Below are 18,551 nucleotides of genomic sequence, written 5' to 3'. Positions count from 1 at the left end.
GGGGAAGGAAGAAGCCAGTTCCTGGGCCAGGAAGAGGAAGGCAGGGGGAGCGCGGCAGAGGCCAGGATGACAGTGCTTCCTGCTGCGGGAAGGGAAGGACGGCAGCGACAGACAACAGCCAGGCAGGAAGGATGCGCCCTCTCAGGGCTGCGGGTGGGGGCTGGGCGACAGGCAGCCTCTGGGCACGCAGCCCTCGGGCCGAACCTGCCCCGGCTGCCCCGTGGCCGCCAGGCAGCCTGGGTGCCAGGTGCCGGGGCCCTGACCTTTAAAACTGGAACATCTTTCCCAAAGGAGCAGCAGGGTCTGACCCAGTTCCAACCCTGAGGAAGACCTCAGGGGCGTTTTATCGAGCCCGTCGGCCACCCACCCACCTGCCCCTCCATCCGCCCGTCGCCCATCCACGCATTCCCCCTGTGCGCCTGCCCGTCCGGCCTTCTGACCGTCTGCCTGTCCGCGTGTCCTCCCATCCAGCCATCCGCCCTTCAGTCTTGGCATCCGTCGCCCGTCCAGGCATCCACCCGTCCCTCTCTCCACCTGTCCTCTCATCCAGCCAACCCTCCGCCCACCCGCCCGCCGTTTGCTCATTGAGCAGGCGTTTGGGGAGCCGTGACTGTGCCCGGCCCTGTGCGAGGCCCGGGCCCTGGAGGAAAGGGGGCCGTCTTTGTCCTCACCCTGTTGCAACTCACTGTCTGGTGGAGGATGCAGAAAGACACAACTGAAACAAGTAAGAGGCGTAATTACTCACTGTGACAAGAAGGATAAAGCAAGCAACCCGGAGGCTGCGATGGGCGCTTGAAGGGGCACTTAGGTTTGGAGGCGGCGAGGAGCCCGTCTCAGCCGAAGGCAAGAAGAAGCAGGCTGTGCAGCGCTCAGGAGAGGAGGCGCGGGCAGCGGGCGGGGCTGCGGAGGGGCCGAGGAAGCCCCGCAGGCCAAGGTGGCCTGCGCCCGAGGGTGTGAACACGGAGTGAGAACAGGCACGGGGAGAGGTGGGCCCAGCCCACGGTCAGGAGTTTGGATTTTCCTGCTGGTTCAGTGGGAAGCCACTGGAAGGAAAGCACAGCACACTTTTCAACTCCAGCTGACAATTACGTGAGGAGCCGTGTTGGGGACAAGTGCGGGGCAGGCCCTGGCGCCCAGGAGGCGAGCGGATCGGGCTCTGAGATGCTTTGGTGGTGGGACAGGCGGGCATCCTCTCCCCTGTGGGGAGACGGGGGCTTTCAAAGAGGAGCCTTTGGCAGGGATGGAGAGGGTGTGAGTCGGGAGTTTAGCATCAGAAATGCAGGACTCGGGGTTTACAGGGTGGCCAAGCGCAGGGGCAGCCGGATCCTTTGAGCTGCCCCCGAGAGGAGGGGTCTGGGCAGGAGACAGAGAATTGGGAGGTACCGGATGCCCAGGAGAGAGCGGTGGAGACTGGAAAGTGAGAAGGACAGGGGATTTGGTGTCGGTGGGATGGGGGACAGGGCGCAGGCCGGGGAGGGGGGCTCACAGCAGGCGCCGCAGGGGGGCCGCTCCACCCCGCCCCACCCACAGCGCCACCCCCGCAGCCTGGAGGCCTTGAGGGGGGAGGTGCGGCTGCACCCCAGCAGGAGGGGAGGGGACCGAGAGCGGACCTTTTGCTATGAAGGGGAATGGGAAAGAGGGCCGTGGCTGGAAGGGAATACAGGGTCGAGGAATTGCAGTTTTATGAGGCAGGAGATGGTTCCATAGAGAAATAGGGGTGATCAGAAGAGGGAGAAATTATCTCTGGGAGTCAGGTCCCAGCGCTGGGATCCTTGAGCTGATGGGAGGCCAGGCCTTGGGGGAGGGAGTGTCAGAGGGTTTGGGGCCCAGGCGGGGAGCGGGGGTGGAGGTCCCAGGTGGGAAGATGAGACACCTCCATGTGATGGCTTCACCCAGTCAGTGCTGGGAGGGCAGGGCGGGAGGGCGGGAGAGCCCGCCCGGAACTGCAGCCCCTGCCGTTAGGTCTGCCAACTGGGAGAGAAAGCGGGGGCTGCGGTGCGGCCGGCTGGGGCCACAGAGCTGAGCCTCAGTGCCGAAAGGTGCCGTGGTGTCGCCGCATTGTGGTGCAGGGGCAGAGGCAGTAATGGGCCTTGGGCCGTGCTGTGCTGAGTACAGGGCGAGGCCAGGAAGGGGTGGCGATGGGGAGGGGTCCCTGGCCTGGGAGTTCGGGTGCAGCTGAAGGAGTTCGCGGTGGGGGGACAGGAGCACCTCGTGGGCAGCAGAGGAGGCAGGAGCGGCGCTCCGGACCACAGGCACCGGCGAGGGCCTGCTGGTGAGGGCCCGGGTCAGGGGGTGCCCGCGAGGTGAGGCCCGGGCGCAGGGGCGGGGGGCAGGAGGGAAGTGGAGATGAGGACCGAGAAGGCCAGGGTGCCAGCCAGTGACCGTGTGGATGCTGAAGTCATGGGGAAGGGCCTGACTCCAGGTGGGGGTGGGGGGGAGCGGGCGCCAGGAGCATAGAATGAGGGGAAGTGACCAAGACAACAGCCGATGACAGCTCTAGCGGGGAGCCCACGGTGTGGTCGGAGAGGGGGAGGGGCCACAAGGAGCCCTCCGCTGTCAGGCCTGCGCAGGGAGAGCCATGACCCGCAGGGCAGTGGTGTCCTCGGGAAGCCCAGTTTCAGCTGAGGCCAAGAGGACAGAGGGCCAGTGACATCTACAGCCCAGTCTGCTGATCATGCAGGTTCCCGTGGAACGGAGTGAAGATGGAGGGGCACATGTGAAGACTGGGCAGGTCAGGGCACATGGCAACACGGAAGACATTCACAGGGATGGGAAAAGGGCTGGCAAGCGCAGTGGACGGTTCTCCTGCAGTAACGCGTTAGTATCGGGCAGCCGCTGCCCTCGGTGCCACCGCCGCCTCCAGGGAGGAATCTCCCTGTCTCCGCTCCTCCACCCATCCCCGCCCCCACCCCCCACCCATCCCCGCCCCCACCCCCCACCCATCCACCCTGCAGGAGCCACAAGGAGGCGCACACCATCTGAGTAACAGTGCCCCCTCCGTAAGGAAGAGAAGCAGGAGCTAGACTAGAACAAGGTAGCATCTCGGGAAAGGAGCACCAATGTTCTGGGCGAAAGACTTCCAGATATGACAGGCCAGGCCCTTTGGGATGATGGGGTGAGGTCCATGCCTCTCCGAGATGCCTCAGGACAGGGAGCTGGAGAGAAGGGGAGTGGGCAGAAGGGAGGGCCACAGCTTCATGAAGAGCCAGGATACCAGGTGTGTGCCTGGGTAGGCACCCCAAAAGGGGGACCCCTCGCCGTCTCCAGGGGCCTCAGGGCAACACTGCAGATGTCACGGAGGGGAACGCACGGTCCCAGGGCAGGCGGGCGTGGGCTGCCAAAGCTGTCCCCAGGTGACCACGTGCCGGCCGTTGGGAGAGCCAGTCCTTCCAGCCCCCACAGCTCCAAACCCAAGCCTGCTGCTAGGCCCCTTTTCTGCAGCCTGGGGGCCAGCGGTCTGCCTGCTGTGGCTTTGTTCCCTCTCCACTGCTCGGAGCTGCCCTCCCAGCTTCCTTCCCAGCCCCTCGCACCCCAGGAGGCCTCCCCACTGCAGGGTGCCTCCTCTCCAGCAGCCCAGGGGGTGTCTGGCAGGGGCCGGTGTGCCTGGACGGCCAGGCCCCTGCGTGCAGAGATGCGTGGGTCTGGTGACAGAGCCCACGCGGCGAGATGCCTGGGAGCGGAGCCCACAGCCACCTTCCTGCTGCCGGGCCCCGGGGTGCTGCTGGGCTGCTGGCCCGGGGCCAAGAGGGGCCCCGGGTTCAGGCGAACAAGAAAATTCGTAGCAGTTGCGGTGCAGCCGAGTGGGGGGCTGCCGTCTGCGGGTGCAGTGCGCTCCAGCTTGCAGGCCTCGGTGTCTCTGTCTGTGCCGGGCCGGGTGCTTGGCGAGGACCTCCCAGCCCTGGCCATTGTCCACAAGGTGCCAAAACGAGACCTGGTGTGTGGCAGGTGCCGCCAGGCGCCTCTCCCAGGGTGGTTCGGGGTGTGGGGTCAGCGGCGTAGAGGAGGGCAGAGGAGCTGGGCCTGCGGGGATGGAAGCGGCTGAGGGCTGGGGCAGGAGAGTGGGCTCTGCCCCCCAGGACGACAGGGACTTGCGGGGAGGGACGGGACACAGCCCAGGGCCTCCAGCCTCTCAGTCCTGTCTTCCTGTTGTCTCAGGGCCGTCCTGGCAGGATGCATCTGCCAGAGTCCCAGGTCCAGACCTCCCCAGGCCTGCCAGGATCTCACGCGCGCACACACCCTGACATGTCAGACATGTCCCACACACACCAACCCCACAAACACGCAAGTCCATGCCCACAGATAGAGGCAGACATGCATGGGGATACGCGTGCACGCACACGTACACACGGCGTCACGCGGCAGGACGGCGGTGGGCGAGGAGCTGGGGGGCCGTGGCCGGGGTCCCGGAGGGCTGCAGGAGGGCTTTCAGCCAGGCGAGCGGGGCTGTCTGTGTGTCTGCGGATGAGCCTGCAGGAGGAACGGGGCCGAGGCAGGTGGGGTCGGAGGCAGCCAGGGCGGCCATCAGGGGCCTGGAGGGCGGACGGCAGCTGTAGGGGACCGAGGGAAAGGGCAACAGGCTCCGCGGGGCCTGGCGGAGCATGAGGTAGGCAGCGCTGGGGCGAGGCGGCAAGGCCTCCAGTTCTGGGCATGTTTGGGAACAGTGCTCTGTGCAAGAGCCCCTCACAAGCAGCAACCATGGCTCTGAGGTTCAGGAGGGAGGGGCCTTCGGGCCGATACGGTGGTCACAAGGCCAAGGTCACCCACTGCGGGCCTCCCCAGTGTAACTGACGTTGGCGCTGCCCACCCCCCCCCCACCCCGCCGTCCACATCATGCTGGCAGCTCAGCTTACGTGGGGCCGGAGGTCTGGGCTCAGTCCGGCCTCCGCCAGGGCTCGCGTGGGTGCCCCATCGGGCAGGGCCCGGGCGGGGAGCGGCCTTGTGCATGTTGCTCAGAGCCCCTGCTCTGGGGAGGGGTCTGCGCCGGACGGGCGTTGCCGTGCAAACCCATGACGCGCGGCCTGCTGACCTGTCCCCCACCCCAGGCCTGGCGAGTGGCTACTCCATGGCCCCCCCGACCCTGAACATCACAGAGGAGACGCACGTCATCGACTCCAGTGACAGCCTGTCCATCTCCTGCAGGTACTCAGCCCCCTCCCTGCCAGAGGAGCAGAGGGGCCTGGGCTCCTCCCCAGGGCAGGCGGGCCCAGAGGCTTAGCGGGTCTCCCGGGAGTCTGGGTGTGCGAGCTGCAGACCCAGGCACCCTGCGCCCCCTCTCCCACAGCCACCCCTGGTCATTTCACATGGACCAAACCCAGCCACCCTGCACCCACCCCTGGGTCACCCCACTCTGAGCCCAGGCCACTCCCTACCCACCGCTGGGTCACCCTGCACCCACTTCAGCAGTCACCTTTCAGCCCAAGCCAGGTACTTGATGTCCCAGTCCTCCCAGCAGCCCAGCTCTGCCCGGGGGGGCTCAGGCTGCTCTGCCAGCCAGCCTGCCACATGGAGGCCGAGGCGCCAGGCAGCGGCCCAGGGTGCCCAGCCACCCGCTGGGGGCTGGGTCCAGGCGAGGTGCCCCGACCCAGGGCTGCCCGGCCCTCTAGGCGAGATGTGTTGTGGGCGAGCCTGGGCCCCTTCACCTCCGCACCCTCTGCCAGGGGGCAGCACCCGCTCCAGTGGGACTGGCCGGCCACTGGGAAAGGGGCTCAGGAAGCACCCGCCACGGGGGAAAAGGACAGCGAAGACACGGGCTTTGTTCAAGACTGCGAGGGCACGGATGCCAAGCCCTACTGCAAGGTGCTGCTGCTTCCCGAGGCCCATGCCAACGACACGGGCAGCTACAGCTGCCACTACAAGTACATCAAGGCCCGCGTTGAGGGCGCCACGGTGGCCAGCACCTACGTGTTCGTGAGAGGTGAGGGGCCCAGCCCGTGCGCTCCGCAGCCTACGAGGCAGCAGGCGAGGCCCTGAGGCCCGGGCAGTGGCTGGCACCCCCGCCCCCACCCCCAGCCCTTGGACCTGGTGGGTCTGCCCTGCTGCCCCGTCGGAGCAGAGACCCCTTGCGCTCCACCTGCGCTTCCCACAGACTGCTCCCTCTCTGCAGACTCAAAGCAGCCGTTCATCAACAAGCCAGCCACACTCCTGGTCAAAAAGAAGGACTCCATGTGGGTGCCCTGCCTGGTGTCCAGCCCCGGCCTCAACGTCACCCTGCGCTCGGTACAGCCCCACCCCGGGATCCGGCCCCCAGCCCGTTCCCCGGAAAGGCAGCCGCCGGCGGGCCTGGCCGGGAGGAAGCGGCAGCCGGGCGCTGACAGCCGTGTCCCTGCAGCAAAGCTCGGTGCTGCGGCCCGACGGGCAGGACGTGGTGTGGGACGACCGCCGGGGCATGCGGGTGCCCACGGCGCTGCTGCGCGACGCCCTGTACCTGCAGTGCGAGACCACCTGGGGCGGCCAGGCCTTCCTCTCCAACCCCTTCATCGTGCACATCACAGGTAGGGGTCGTCCAGGGCCTCGGAGCTGTGGCCGGGCGGCTGCTCCCATGTCCCGGGAGGAGGATTGAGAGGGTAAGATGGGGACCCGACCCCCAGTGATGGGGCTGTGGGTGCCCTGTGCCCTGCGCTCTGTGCACTGGCGTGTGAGGGGCCTGGGGGTCACTCTTCGTGTGTTGCCAGGCAACGAGCTCTATGACATCCAGCTGTTCCCCAAAAAGTCGACGGAGCTGCTAATTGGGGAGAAGCTGGTCTTGAACTGCACCGTGTGGGCCGAGTTCAACTCCGGCGTCACCTTCGACTGGGACTACCCGGGGAAGCAGGTGAGGCTGGCCGCTCCGCTGGGGGCCGCGCAGGGGCCGCCCCAGGGAGTCCCCGTTGCTGCCCACGGCGCCCTGGCTGGGCACACACCGGGCTTTGTAGAGAGGAGGTGCCAATGCAGCTCTGCCCCAGGTGCCCAGGTCTGACGGGGAGATTTTTCTGCCCCCAAGGACAACTCTGGGTATGGGTCCCAGGCTCCCGGAGCCGCTGCTGGCTGGGCTGGGTGTGTGCTGTGGGTGCCCTGCTCTGCCAGCCCGTCCTGACACCGGGCCGCCCGCAGGCCGAGCGCGGGAAGTGGGTGCCAGAGCGACGCTCCCAGCAGACTCACACGGAGCTCTCCAGCATCCTGACCATCCACAACGCCAGCCGGCACGACCTAGGCACCTACACCTGCAAGGCCAACAATGGCATCCACCCGTTCCAGGACAGCACTGAGGTCATCGTGCATGGTGCGTCCTGGGGCAGGGCGAGGCGGGGCGGGGTGGGGGTGGGCGTCGACGCCCTCGGCAGAGCCTGGGTGGATCGGGAATCGGCCATCAAGCCAGGGGAGCCCGGGTCCTCGTGCAGCTGGGGCCCAAGGTCGGAAGTCAGTGCACCAAGCCGCCAGTGCATGAAGCAAGGGCTGTGCATGGACAACCTGCCCAGTCCCCACACCTGGTGGGCAGAATGGGCCCCAGTCCAGGAGCGCCTGCCCTGGGGGGGAGGCTGGGCCGTGCGGGGGCGGCCTGGGCAGTGGTGGGCGAGCAGCACTGGGCCCTGGTTTACACGGATGCCTCCCATCCGGCAGAAAAGCCCTTCATCAGCGTTGAGTGGCTCAAGGGTCCCACCGTGGAAGCCACGGCCGGAGACACGCTGGTGAAACTGCCCGTGAAGCTGGCAGCGTACCCCCCGCCGGAGTTCCAATGGTACAGTCCTGGCTCCTACCCTGCGCGACCTGCCAGACCCAGGAGGCCTAGCTCGAGAGGTGACCTTAGGGTGAAAAGGGCGGCATCCTCCCAGGCAGGGCCCGCACGCTGAGAGCCTGTGGGGACCCCTGTGGAGACACTTGGAGGAACACGCCTATAATGCGATGATAAATCGGCCAGGGGGAAGGTTGGCCCGGGAGGTTGCTGAACTGTGAACACTGAGTGCCGGCCTGCTGTTACGTGGGGGTGCAGTGGGGGCAGCGTGGGGCTCTATCTAACTGCTTCCTGCACCCGCTCAGCACCACCGAGGGCCCTGCCGCCCACAGCAATGGCTCAGGCTTCCTGGGCCTCACTCTGAACAGGCTGCCGCCCTGGGCCCTCCCGTCCAGAAATTCAGAGACGCCGCAGGGCTTTCCCAGGCTGTTGTGGGGCGAGGGCCCGGCCCGTGGACTGAGCCGCGGGGCAGAGAGGGGGAGCTTCAAGGAGGCCCGCGGGCTGGGGGCTGCGGCCTGAGAGTGAGCGGATGCCGAGGGTCGGCGCGGCCTCTCGGGAGCTCCCCAGCCCTTGGGAAGGCACAGCACCCTGGCACCTTCCGGTCCCCCGAGGGGCCCGCGTGGTTCCACCCTGGGACGTCACATCTCGCCCAACCCCACCGTACACAGGAGGAACCCGGGGCCAGGAGAGGGGAGGGCGTTGCTGCCTGAGCCCGGAACCTTGCAGAGAGGCCCTGCCCAGTCCCTTCCCGGCCCGGGCGCGGCGCCCCCTCCAGGCGGAAAGGTGTCTTCCGAAAGCCTGGATCTGGGCAAGCGGAGGCTGCAGGCATTCTCGGCCGGCGGCCCGGTTCCCTGGCCAGAGGCTGGACACAGGCTTCTCCTGGGAGGGCCCGGGGCCAGGTGTGACCTGATCTCTGAGGCCACGGACTTCAGGGTCCACTGGGGAGCCCCAGTATAAGCCCAGGGCCCTTCGGGAAGGTTCTGAAGCGCACCGACGGGGCCGGAGACTCCGCACAGGTGTGGCCTCCTGCAGACCCCTGGGCCCTCTCCCCCGCCCTCCAAGGCCACCAGGGCGGACCCGCTCCAGGTGGCTGGCTCTGCTGCCCCCGGGGCTGGCGCAGGCCTGCTCCTCAGACAGCTGGCTGCATGTCACCACCCCCACCACATCCGGCCTTTCTCTTCTCACTTGGTCAACGTCTTCCTCCAAAAAGTGCTCAGCTGGCCCCGCTGTCCACAGAGACCTTGCCCAGGGCATTGGTGGTCACCGCAGCCCCGGGGCCCCTCTTCCCGGTTGTGATGACTATGACTAAGCAAATGGGCGGGAACCCAGCAGACGGACAGGCCAGTCCTCTGCTCCCAAGACGCCTCTGTGTGCGCTGACGCCGAGTGCGAGGGGCTATCGGGGGGCGCCAGCCTCCGTGCGGCCGCACGACCCCCCGCCGGAGGGTGCATTTCAGCTCCCTGTTTACAGATGAGGGCGTGGGGCTTGAGGCCGTGAAGGGCTCTGCCAGGATCAGGGACGTGGCAGGCAGCAGACACGGGGCTCTGTGCCAGAGCCCGCAGCCCCGCCCCGCCCCGCGACCCCAGTGAGCCACGCCCCCGGTTGAGGGCCGGGCCCTGCACTCCCCTCACGGCTGGCCTCTGCCCGAGGCCTGTGCCTCTCCCGTGTCCCTCTGGCCTAGTACAGCCAGGAAGGTGCCACCCGGCTGGGGGCCGCTCCGTGGGGGAGACGGGCAGTCGGTGTGAAACCCAGAGTGCAGCGAGCAGGCAGCAGAGGCAGGGCCGAGGGCCCGCCGGTTTCCAGGGCAGACCGGCCTGCTGGGTGGGTGCCTGACCACATGCGAGGGTGGGGGGCCCCCGGGAATGAAAACTCCAGGAAGGGCAGGGTCAGGAGAGGGCGGAGCAGGGCCCCCATGTGGCAAGGGGTCCAGGCCCTGCTCCTCAGGGACTGTGCTTCCCTGCCTCACCGTGTGCAGCCCTGAAACCTGTGAGAAAGAGCCAGGGAAGGCGGGCAGGCGGGAGAAGGCGGCTGCCCTGAGTGGTGGCTCACTCCCTGCGCAAGCCCCGTGGGCTGTCGCGCCAGCGTGCTGGCACTGGCCTTGGCGTCCTGAGCCCAGCGGGGCCGTGGTCGTGCCTGGGGACACCTCCTTAGCCCTCAGGCCCTCCGCTGCCCAGGGCAGAGTCGACTGCCCTGCCTTGCCAGCCTCCGGGGCTGGGGGTGGGGGCAGGCGCTGTTTCCTGGCAGCACCTTGCAGTTGTGGGGGCTGGGGTGTGGCAGGGGGCTGTGCCGGGGTGGGGCTGGGCCGGCCCACCAGGCGCCCCGAACTCCCTTCCCGGCCAGGTACAAGGACAGGAAGGCTGTGTCGGGGCGCCACAGCCCACATGCCTTGGTGCTCAAGGAGGTGACCGAGGCCAGCGCCGGCATCTACACCCTCGCCCTGTGGAACTCTGTGGCTGGCCTGAGGCGCAACATCAGCCTGGAGCTGGTGGTGAACGGTAGGGGCAGGCGGGACAGGGGCCGGTGGGCGTGTGGGCATGGCCGCGTGGCCGGCTGACTAGCTGCCTGCCTGTGCCCCCAGTGCCCCCCAACATCCATGAGAAGGAGGCTTCCTCCCCGAGCATCTACTCCCACCACAGTCGCCAGGCCCTCACCTGTACTGCCTACGGGGTGCCCCCTCCTCTCAGCGTCCAGTGGCACTGGCGGCCGTGGACGCCCTGCAAGACCTTCGCCCAGCGCAGCCTGTGAGTGTGGCTCCAGCCCATCTTCCCTGCCTCCCTGCCCCGTCCGCAGCCCAGCCAGGTCTTCCACGCGCCGCTCGCACCTCTCCCCGGACCGCGCGCTAAGCTCTGTCCCCGTGTCCACCGCACGGTAACCAGTCCCCGACGTCACTCGTCACCCCACCCGAGCAAGGCTCAGACCCTCCCAGCCTCAGCCAGGCCACTCACCTGCCTGCAGAGCAAAGCCCCCGACAGGCTGGTGTCATCGGAGAGAGCCGGGGTGAGGCCTCTGGCGTCGGGAGGACACCTCCCGCCAAGCAGGCAGGACGGCCACGGTCCGGAGGCTGGACCGAGCCCCGCAGCCCAGCAGGCACCCACGCTCACGAGCTCCTCTGCGTAGCGTTACCGTCGCCCCTTGCAGAGGAGGACACTGGGGGTCCGAGAAGGGGTGTGACTCCCTCAAGCCCCCACTTTAAGCAGCAGAGCCTGCCCAACTGCTTGGCCACATGCGCTTACACTGAGCTGGGCGCCAGCAGGACAGACAGGCCAGGGAGCAGCAGGGGGCCGGAGGGGAAGGTCCAGGGGTGCGCAGAGGCTGGGCAGGGGCTCGGGAGCCGGGGAAGGTGCGGAGCGGAGGAGTGTCCAGTCCTGTTTGCCATTTAGTAAGAGATCGTTGTGAGCAGGTGGGAGGGTCACAGGCTGGGAGGGACATTAGCTGAGAACCAAGGGAGGCTGCGGGGCGGCAGCACCAGGGAGGGGCCGAGGGCCCCACTTGGTCAGGGAGGGAGGCTCGGGGCGGGGGGGGGGGGGGGGGCGGGGGGGAGGTGGCCTTAGGCCTGAGCCCGCCCGCAACATCCCCGGCCCGCAAGCGATTCCCCTCGATCACACGACTGTGAGTCATGGCCGGCACCTCCAAACTGGCTTCCGTCTGATGCTCTGCACCAAGCGGCAGTGCCCCAGGCAGGGAAGAGCCGCCCTCAGAGGCCCAGCCCCTAGGGGGAGGCCCAGACCCACCTGGCCCAGCGAGGGGCTGCAGCTCTGGGAAAGGAGGGAGGGAGGGAGGGAGGGAGGCAGGGGGCTGCCTGGGGCAGGGGCGCCCACTGCTGCCCCGGGGGTCTGGGCAGACCTTGCAGGAGGGGCACACACAAGTGGGGGTGAGCAGGGGACCACAGAGCCGCCTCGGGCCCGGAGTGCATAGAGCGAGCGAGAGTGTTCCGGAAGCCAGTGTCCCTGCACCCTTGCTCACCCAGCCAAAGGCCGCCTTCCCCACCACAGCGCAGGAGGGGACCCTGAGCATGACAACACGGCCCCTCCCCGCCACACCTCTGACGGGCCCTGTCCATCCTCGTCCCCAGCAGCCGGCGGCGACAGCGGGACCACATGCTACAGTGCCGGGACTGGACGGGGGTGACCACGCAGGACGCTGTGAACCCCATTGAGAGCCTAGACACCTGGACCGAGTTTGTGGAGGGGAAGAACAAGGTGCGGGCCAGCTGTGCCACTGCCCGGCGGGGGCGGGGGGCTGGGGAGGGGGCCGCTCCTGGCCCTCGTGGCTCCCACCGCGCCTGCAGGGCTCTGCAGGGACAGCTGGGGTATGGCCCTTCTGGGGCATCTCTGGGCCACAGCTTCCCGGCCTGTGCGTGGGGGAGGGCCGGCTGCTTCCTAGACGAGGGAGGTGAGGTTCAAGGCTGCCTGCCAGGCCGAGGGCTCCAGCCTCCCACAGGCTCCAGGCTGGGGGTGGGCCTGGTCCCTACCAAAGGCTGCTGAGCCATTGGCCAGCCTTGGGGGCGATGCTTAGAAGACGCCAGGCGGGGGAGGGGACCGAACAAAGGCACCCACTTCCTACAGTCACTTCCTGTTTTCCTACACACCTCCAGAGCCTCTTCCTGTTCCAGGCCTGGCCAGGAAGTGCCCAGCTTAGAGTGGGCTGGGGGGGGGCGTCTTTGGATGGTAGGCAGGGCTTAGGGCCCTCTCTCCTGCCCTGCTTTCACGCTTCCTGCTCCCCAGGCCAGAGCCCTTCTGGAAGCCTAGGGCCCAGCCTCCCCACCCCCGACTTCCCGTGGCACGGGGACAGGTGTCGTGGGCAGCCCTGGAGCCAATGTGTGCACACCCCACGGGTCTCACACAGTGACCTGCTGCTCTTCCTGACTCCTGACCTTGGCTTGGACCACCCCAGCCCCCAGGCCCCTGGCCCTCCTGAGAAGGCCACAGCCCAAGCCCATCCACAGCCAGGGTCCCTCTGGCCCCGCCTGTCGCCACCCCCTAACCCTACCCTGCTGATGTCAGCCATCCACAGCACTGTCCCCTGGCCTTTCCGAGGAGCACCCCCCACCCACCTCGGCTGCCCAAAGCCTTGCTTCCTCTTCTACACCTTCCGTCCCTTGTCCTGTCTCTGAGCTCTGTCAACTGCAGTTCAGAGCCTCGGTTTCCCCATGACTCGGTGGGGACGGCAGCCTCCATGCGGAAAGGGGAGTTGGTGGGGGAACTGGGGCAGGAAACAGGCCCTCTGCCTGTGCTTTGCGCAGACGGTGAGCAAGCTGGTGATCCAGGACGCCAACGTGTCCGCCATGTACAAGTGCGTGGTCTTCAACAAGGTGGGCCAGGACGAGCGGCTCATCTACTTCTACGTGACCAGTGAGTGGCTTGGGCAGGCCTGGCGGGGGTCAGAGAGCGGGTGGGCGTGGGAGGAAGACAGGCCTGGGCGAGGAGGAGGCCAGGTGGGGCCGCTTAGGTCTGGTGACCGCGGAGCACCCAGGAGAGAGGTCTGGGCAGGAGGGATAGACTTGGAGAGCAAGGCATATGCACTGGGGCTGGTCCACAGGACGGAGCTGTGCCCTCTGCACCCCCGGGGGTGCTGTCCCGCCGCCCGCCCCACTCCCCCCTCCCCCGGCCTGGGATCGGAAGGGGCGGCTCACCAGAGCGCTTTGCCCTGGGAGAAGGCCCATAGTTTCCTCGGGTTTTCTAACATGTTAGTGACCTCTGGGAAGCTAAGAACTTGATGAAAGGGAAGTCACCAGGCCTAGGGGTGCAAGGGGACCCGGGGGAAAGGTGGAGCCAGAGAGAACACTCTGGGTGGAGGAGGGAGAGGAGCTCCCGGGGACTTGACGAGGAGCGGCCAGAGGAAACTGGAGTGCGAAGGCTGCTGCCCAGGCAGCCAGACAAGGGCGTGTCTCCAGGAGGGGGCAGGGGTGCGGCGCGGCCAACGGTGGGGCAGGATGGGGACTGGGGCCCACGGAGCCTGGTGACAAGGATCTCACTGGGAGGGTGGGACAGCAGCCAGGCGGGCGGGGCACGCGCAGGAGGGCGCGGGGAGGTCGCCCCCGTGGCCGCTGAGGGGCACTGAAGGGAGTGGAGCGGGCTCTGGGCGCTGCCCCTGGGTGGAGAGCTGGGTGAGTCCCAAGGCCACTGGGAAAGGATGAGCGAGCACCTGGCAGACGCGTCACAGTATCGCCGGTGCGGTGCCCCAGCAGCTCCCCCTTCGCCCCCAGCCATCCCCGACGGCTTCAGCATTGAATCGGAGCCGTCGGAAGAGCCCATAGAGGGCCAGGCCGTGCGCCTGAGCTGCCAGGCGGACAACTACACGTATGAGCACCTGCGTTGGTACCGCCTCAACCTGTCCACGCTGCATGACGCACACGGGAACCCACTGATGCTCGACTGCAAGAACGTGCACCTGTTCGCCACGCCGCTGGCCGCCAGCCTGGAGCAGGCAGCGCCCGGGGCGCGCCACGCCACGCTCAGTCTGACCATCCCCCACGTGGCGCCTGAGCACGAGGGCGACTACGTGTGCGAGGTGCAGGACCGCCACAGCCAGGACAAGCACTGCCACAAGAAGTACCTGTCGGTGCAGGGTGAGGCGGCAGGGCCGGAGGGGGAGAGCGGGCATCGCTTCCCACGTAGCCTCCTGGCCCGGCCCGGCAGGCGCCAGGTGGCCCTCTGTGGGGCAGGCAGCATCGCCTCCCAGCCTCCCCCTCGCTCTCAAACCCTGCCCCTCCTTTCAACTTACGCTTTCCGAGGGCCCCTCCCTAGGCCCTCCGGCTTTCCGCACTGGCTTAGCTCCCTCTCGACTCCCGCCTCCAGCCCTGGAAGCCCCGCGGCTTACACAGAACTTGACGGACCTCCTGGTGAACGTGAGCGACTCCTTGGAGATGCGGTGCCCGGTGGCTGGGACGCATGTGCCCAGCATCTTGTGGTACAAAGACGAGAGGCTGCTGGAGGAAGAGTCCGGTAGGGGGTGGACCCGGCTGAAGAGCGGGGTGCGGAGGCTCAGGAGGCCAGGGCCCCAGGCCAACTCAGCTCGAACGTGCACCGGCCTCCTGCAGGGATCGACCTGGCGGACTCGAACCAGAGGCTGAGCATCCAGCGCGTGCGCGAGGAGGACGCGGGCCGCTACCTGTGCAGCGTGTGCAACGCCAAGGGTTGCGTCAACTCTTCTGCCAGCGTGGCTGTGGAAGGTCCGGCCTGCTCTTGCGCCCCCTCACCCACATCCCACCCGCACTTGGTGCCTTCTCGTGGCCATCTCACTAAAGTCTAAAGTCGTTCCCACCAGAAGGGGCACTCAGGCGGGGGCTGCACCCTCTACACACACACACACACACACACACACGCACACGCGGCCATGTCTGCTCACTCAGGCTCCGAGGATAAAGGCAGCATGGAGATCGTGATCCTTGTGGGCACCGGGGTCATCGCCGTCTTCTTCTGGGTCCTCCTCCTTGTCATTTTCTGTAATATGAGGAGGGTGAGTGCTTCTTCCCCCTGCGCAGCCCACGAGATAAGGAGTAAGGTCCCTGTCCCGGCTAACCTGGGACCCTCACCTCCCTGGAAACCTCCCTGACCCTCTGTGTTGGGCTCTTATGGGAACAGAGGTTGTTTGTACCACTGTCCTCTCCCTGATGGAGAGTCCCACTTGCCCGGGACTGAGTTGTCCCTGAGCCACGGAGGTACAGCCTAACCAGTGAGCTGCCCCCACCCCCGACCCCCAGCCAGCCCACGCAGATATCAAGACCGGCTACCTGTCCATCATCATGGACCCCGGGGAGGTGCCCCTGGAGGAGCAGTGTGAATACTTACCCTACGATGCCAGCCAGTGGGAGTTCCCCCGGGATCGGCTGCACCTTGGTGAGGCCAGCACCCAGCGTGCCCCCGCCCCCAGTCCCACCTGGCAGAGGCCGCAGGCTGGGGCCCTGCGGCCCGTCCATTCTCAGAACTCACGCCAGAGAGTCCCGCCTGGCCCCCGCCTGGCCTGACCTATCCATCTGGGTGCGCACCCCAGAGCCACAGCCAGGGTTCCCAGTTCCCAGGCCCCGGGGTCACGGCCTGCTGCTCCGCGCCGGGTGGGCCCACCACACCTGCCGGGGAGGATGCAGGGCTTCCTGCTGGCCTGTCCTCTCCCTCTGCCTGCGCGGCTCCCCAGGCCCTTCCTGTTTGGCAGAGGGGCCCCCGACCTTCCTCCCTGGTCCTGGGCCTTCCTTCCTGGCCCTCCACACGGTTGCCCCTGCTGCCCATCCCTCTCCGTCCTCCCCTCCATGCAGCTCACCTGGACCCTGCTCCCCGCCCCCACAGGGAGGGTCCTGGGCCACGGGGCCTTCGGGAAGGTGGTGGAAGCCTCTGCTTTTGGAATCAACAAGGGCAGCAGCTGTGACACCGTGGCCGTGAAAATGCTGAAAGGTGAGGGGTCAGCCAGCAGAGGGAGGGGTCGGCGAGCTGGTGAGGAGCAGCAGCTCTGGGTGGGCTGGTAGCAAGGCGGTGCAGGAAGAGGCACTGGGGCTGGGAGCCAGGGTCTCACACAGGGCTCTGCAGGGGAGTCCGTGGGCGGCAGAGCTGGGCCTGGGGCTCAGGTCTGAGTCATCTTTCCCAGTCCCACCTGAACCTCCTGCCTCGGAGGGGCGGCCGGGCGGTGCTGGGACCCTGCGCCCCACTGGGCAAGGGCGCCCAAGGTGCCTGGGCTAAGCGCAGGCCCGGGGGCGAGGCGGGCGGACCTGGCACCACGCGAAGCCCCTGTGTCCCCTCCAGAGGGCGCCACAGCCAGCGAGCACCGCGCCCTGATGTCGGAGCTCAAGATCCTAATCCACATCGGTAACCACCTCAACGTGGTCAACCTCCTGGGGGCGTGCACCAAGCCTAACGGTACGGGGTCCCGCGCCCTGCGTGGGAGGCGAGGCCGCGGAGCACTGGGTCTGCGGGTGTGAGGAGTCGGCCGGCTTGGGGCAGGGAAGTTGCTGCGGTGCTAGCCCTCCGCGCGCCCTGCTCACCACACACCCCGCCCCCGCCCCGCCCCGCCCCAGGGCCCCTCATGGTGATCGTAGAGTTCTGCAAATACGGCAACCTCTCCAACTTTTTGCGGGCCAAGAGGGAGGCCTTTAGCCCCTACGCGGTAAGTGGACAGCCTACCAGGGCCAGAGCCCTGCGGTGAGCCGGGGAGTGCCAAGGCGGGCTGGGGCGCTGCCTTTGCCGTGGTGGCGGGCCTCCGCTTCGACCCGCTTTGTGTATCCGCAGGAGAAATCCTCCGAGCAGCGAAGGCGCTTCCGCGCCATGGTGGAGGGCGCGCGGGCCGACCGCAGGCTGCCCGGGAGCGGTGAAAGGGCGCTCTTTGCGAGGCTGCTGCCGGGCAAGGGCAGGGCGGAGCGGCCCCCTCCGGCCCCCGACGGTAAGAGCCTGGCTTCCTCTTGCCCACGACGGGGCTGGCATCATGATACCTCATGGGCAGGGGACAGCGGCATGCGCTGGCCGGGGGCCCTCCTGGAGAGGCTTGCATGGGAGGGGGTAGTGGGTTCACCTTAGGAAGGACCCCGGGGACAGCTTTCATAGACACTTTTAATGTTTGTTTTGGGCATCCCTGGATGAGCGGGAGTTTGCCCTGCAGACAGGGCGGTGGGGCAGACAGTGGCCGCAGCTGTGCAGGGGTCCCGCGGGGCGGCCCCCTCTCTGACCTGCAAGCAGTGGAGTCGCAGAGAGCGGAGAGCGCAGACTGAGGGGCGGGGAGAGGCCTGGGTGCTTTTTGGCTGGTGCCAGGGGCCTCAGAGCCCTGGCGGCGAGGGAGGCAGCGAGGGTTGGGTGAACGGACAGCCTTTGGGGTGGTGCGGAGTTGGGGGACCCTGGAGGGGACCTCTCCTGAGCCCACCTTGCTCCTTCGTGCAGCCGAGGACCTGTGGCTGAGCCCGCTGACCATGGAAGACCTTGTCTGCTACAGTTTCCAGGTGGCCCGAGGCATGGAGTTCCTGGCCTCCCGCAAGGTGACTGCCCTGGCAGGCCCTTCAGAGGGGAGAAGGGGACCCACCAGCGCACCATGATGTGAGCAGCCCCAGCTCACCCCACAGTGACCCTGAGGTCAAGGTGCGTTTCTACTGCTTGGCTGCTTGGCGGAGAAAACAGCCGCCCTGGCGGACATGGCTCCCCAGGACTTCCAGCTGGTCGGCGGCAGAACTGGGTGTGCAATCAGAGTCTGTCCCGCCTCACAGCCGCCTCTGCCGCCCCCACACCTCCACGAGCCCTGCACGTGGCGCGTCCTGGGGTGTCCAAAGATCTGTGGTGGGAGGAGCAGGGCCCCCGCCCCAGGGGCCTTCGCCGACTGCCCTTTTCACGGGCTTGCGCCCCTAGTGCATCCACAGAGACCTGGCTGCTCGGAACATCCTGCTGTCAGAAAGCGATGTGGTAAAGATCTGTGACTTCGGCCTGGCCCGGGACATCTACAAGGACCCTGACTACGTGCGCAAGGGCAGCGTGAGTGCGGGCGGCTGGCCTCCTGACTGGGAGCGGTGTGGGGACTCCCTGCTGCCCACAGGGAGAGCCTGAGGGCTGGCAGGGGCCCCAGTGACCTGCCGGGCGTCTGAGGCAGGGAGTGGGGACGACGCCGAGGACCAGGAACCCCTCCGCCCCCCGCAGGCCCGGCTGCCCCTGAAGTGGATGGCGCCCGAGAGCATCTTCGACAAGGTGTACACCACGCAGAGCGACGTGTGGTCCTTCGGGGTGCTGCTCTGGGAGATCTTCTCCTTGGGTGCGTGCAGGGCAGGGGGCAGGGGTGGGGACTGGTGGGACCTCCAGCTCCAGGCACCACCAGCCTGTGGTGCAGGCAGGGGGCTGGGCAGCCCGAGCACACAGCCCAGGTCGTTCTGGGAGCCGCCTGC

At 67.5% G+C, this 18,551-nt stretch overlaps 1 protein-coding gene across 1 annotated transcript in view; it reads left to right on the top strand.

The window, feature by feature from the left end:
* The window catches only part of FLT4 (fms related receptor tyrosine kinase 4), a 37,309-nt gene that overhangs the window by 8,627 nt on the left and 10,131 nt on the right, over positions 1–18,551 (top strand). The window contains exons 2-24 of the mRNA XM_054566248.1: positions 5,043–5,139; positions 5,658–5,914; positions 6,104–6,216; positions 6,329–6,491; positions 6,672–6,811; positions 7,090–7,258; positions 7,597–7,714; positions 10,049–10,203; positions 10,287–10,449; positions 11,781–11,907; positions 12,951–13,059; positions 13,914–14,276; positions 14,506–14,652; positions 14,748–14,879; positions 15,060–15,166; positions 15,411–15,546; positions 15,991–16,095; positions 16,441–16,554; positions 16,713–16,801; positions 16,924–17,074; positions 17,566–17,660; positions 18,025–18,147; positions 18,310–18,421. Coding sequence (XP_054422223.1) covers positions 5,043–5,139; positions 5,658–5,914; positions 6,104–6,216; positions 6,329–6,491; positions 6,672–6,811; positions 7,090–7,258; positions 7,597–7,714; positions 10,049–10,203; positions 10,287–10,449; positions 11,781–11,907; positions 12,951–13,059; positions 13,914–14,276; positions 14,506–14,652; positions 14,748–14,879; positions 15,060–15,166; positions 15,411–15,546; positions 15,991–16,095; positions 16,441–16,554; positions 16,713–16,801; positions 16,924–17,074; positions 17,566–17,660; positions 18,025–18,147; positions 18,310–18,421 — 3,285 coding nt within the window. The remainder of the gene's footprint in view (positions 1–5,042; positions 5,140–5,657; positions 5,915–6,103; positions 6,217–6,328; positions 6,492–6,671; positions 6,812–7,089; positions 7,259–7,596; positions 7,715–10,048; positions 10,204–10,286; positions 10,450–11,780; positions 11,908–12,950; positions 13,060–13,913; positions 14,277–14,505; positions 14,653–14,747; positions 14,880–15,059; positions 15,167–15,410; positions 15,547–15,990; positions 16,096–16,440; positions 16,555–16,712; positions 16,802–16,923; positions 17,075–17,565; positions 17,661–18,024; positions 18,148–18,309; positions 18,422–18,551) is intronic.

The sequence above is a fragment of the Pteronotus mesoamericanus genome, unplaced genomic scaffold (assembly GCF_021234165.1).
Source record: "Pteronotus mesoamericanus isolate MK-2021 breed Mesoamerican mustached bat unplaced genomic scaffold, CSHL_Meso_final contig_171, whole genome shotgun sequence".
NCBI classification, from domain to species: Eukaryota; Metazoa; Chordata; class Mammalia; order Chiroptera; family Mormoopidae; genus Pteronotus; species Pteronotus mesoamericanus.
This window is presented reverse-complemented; position numbering and strand designations above follow the sequence as displayed.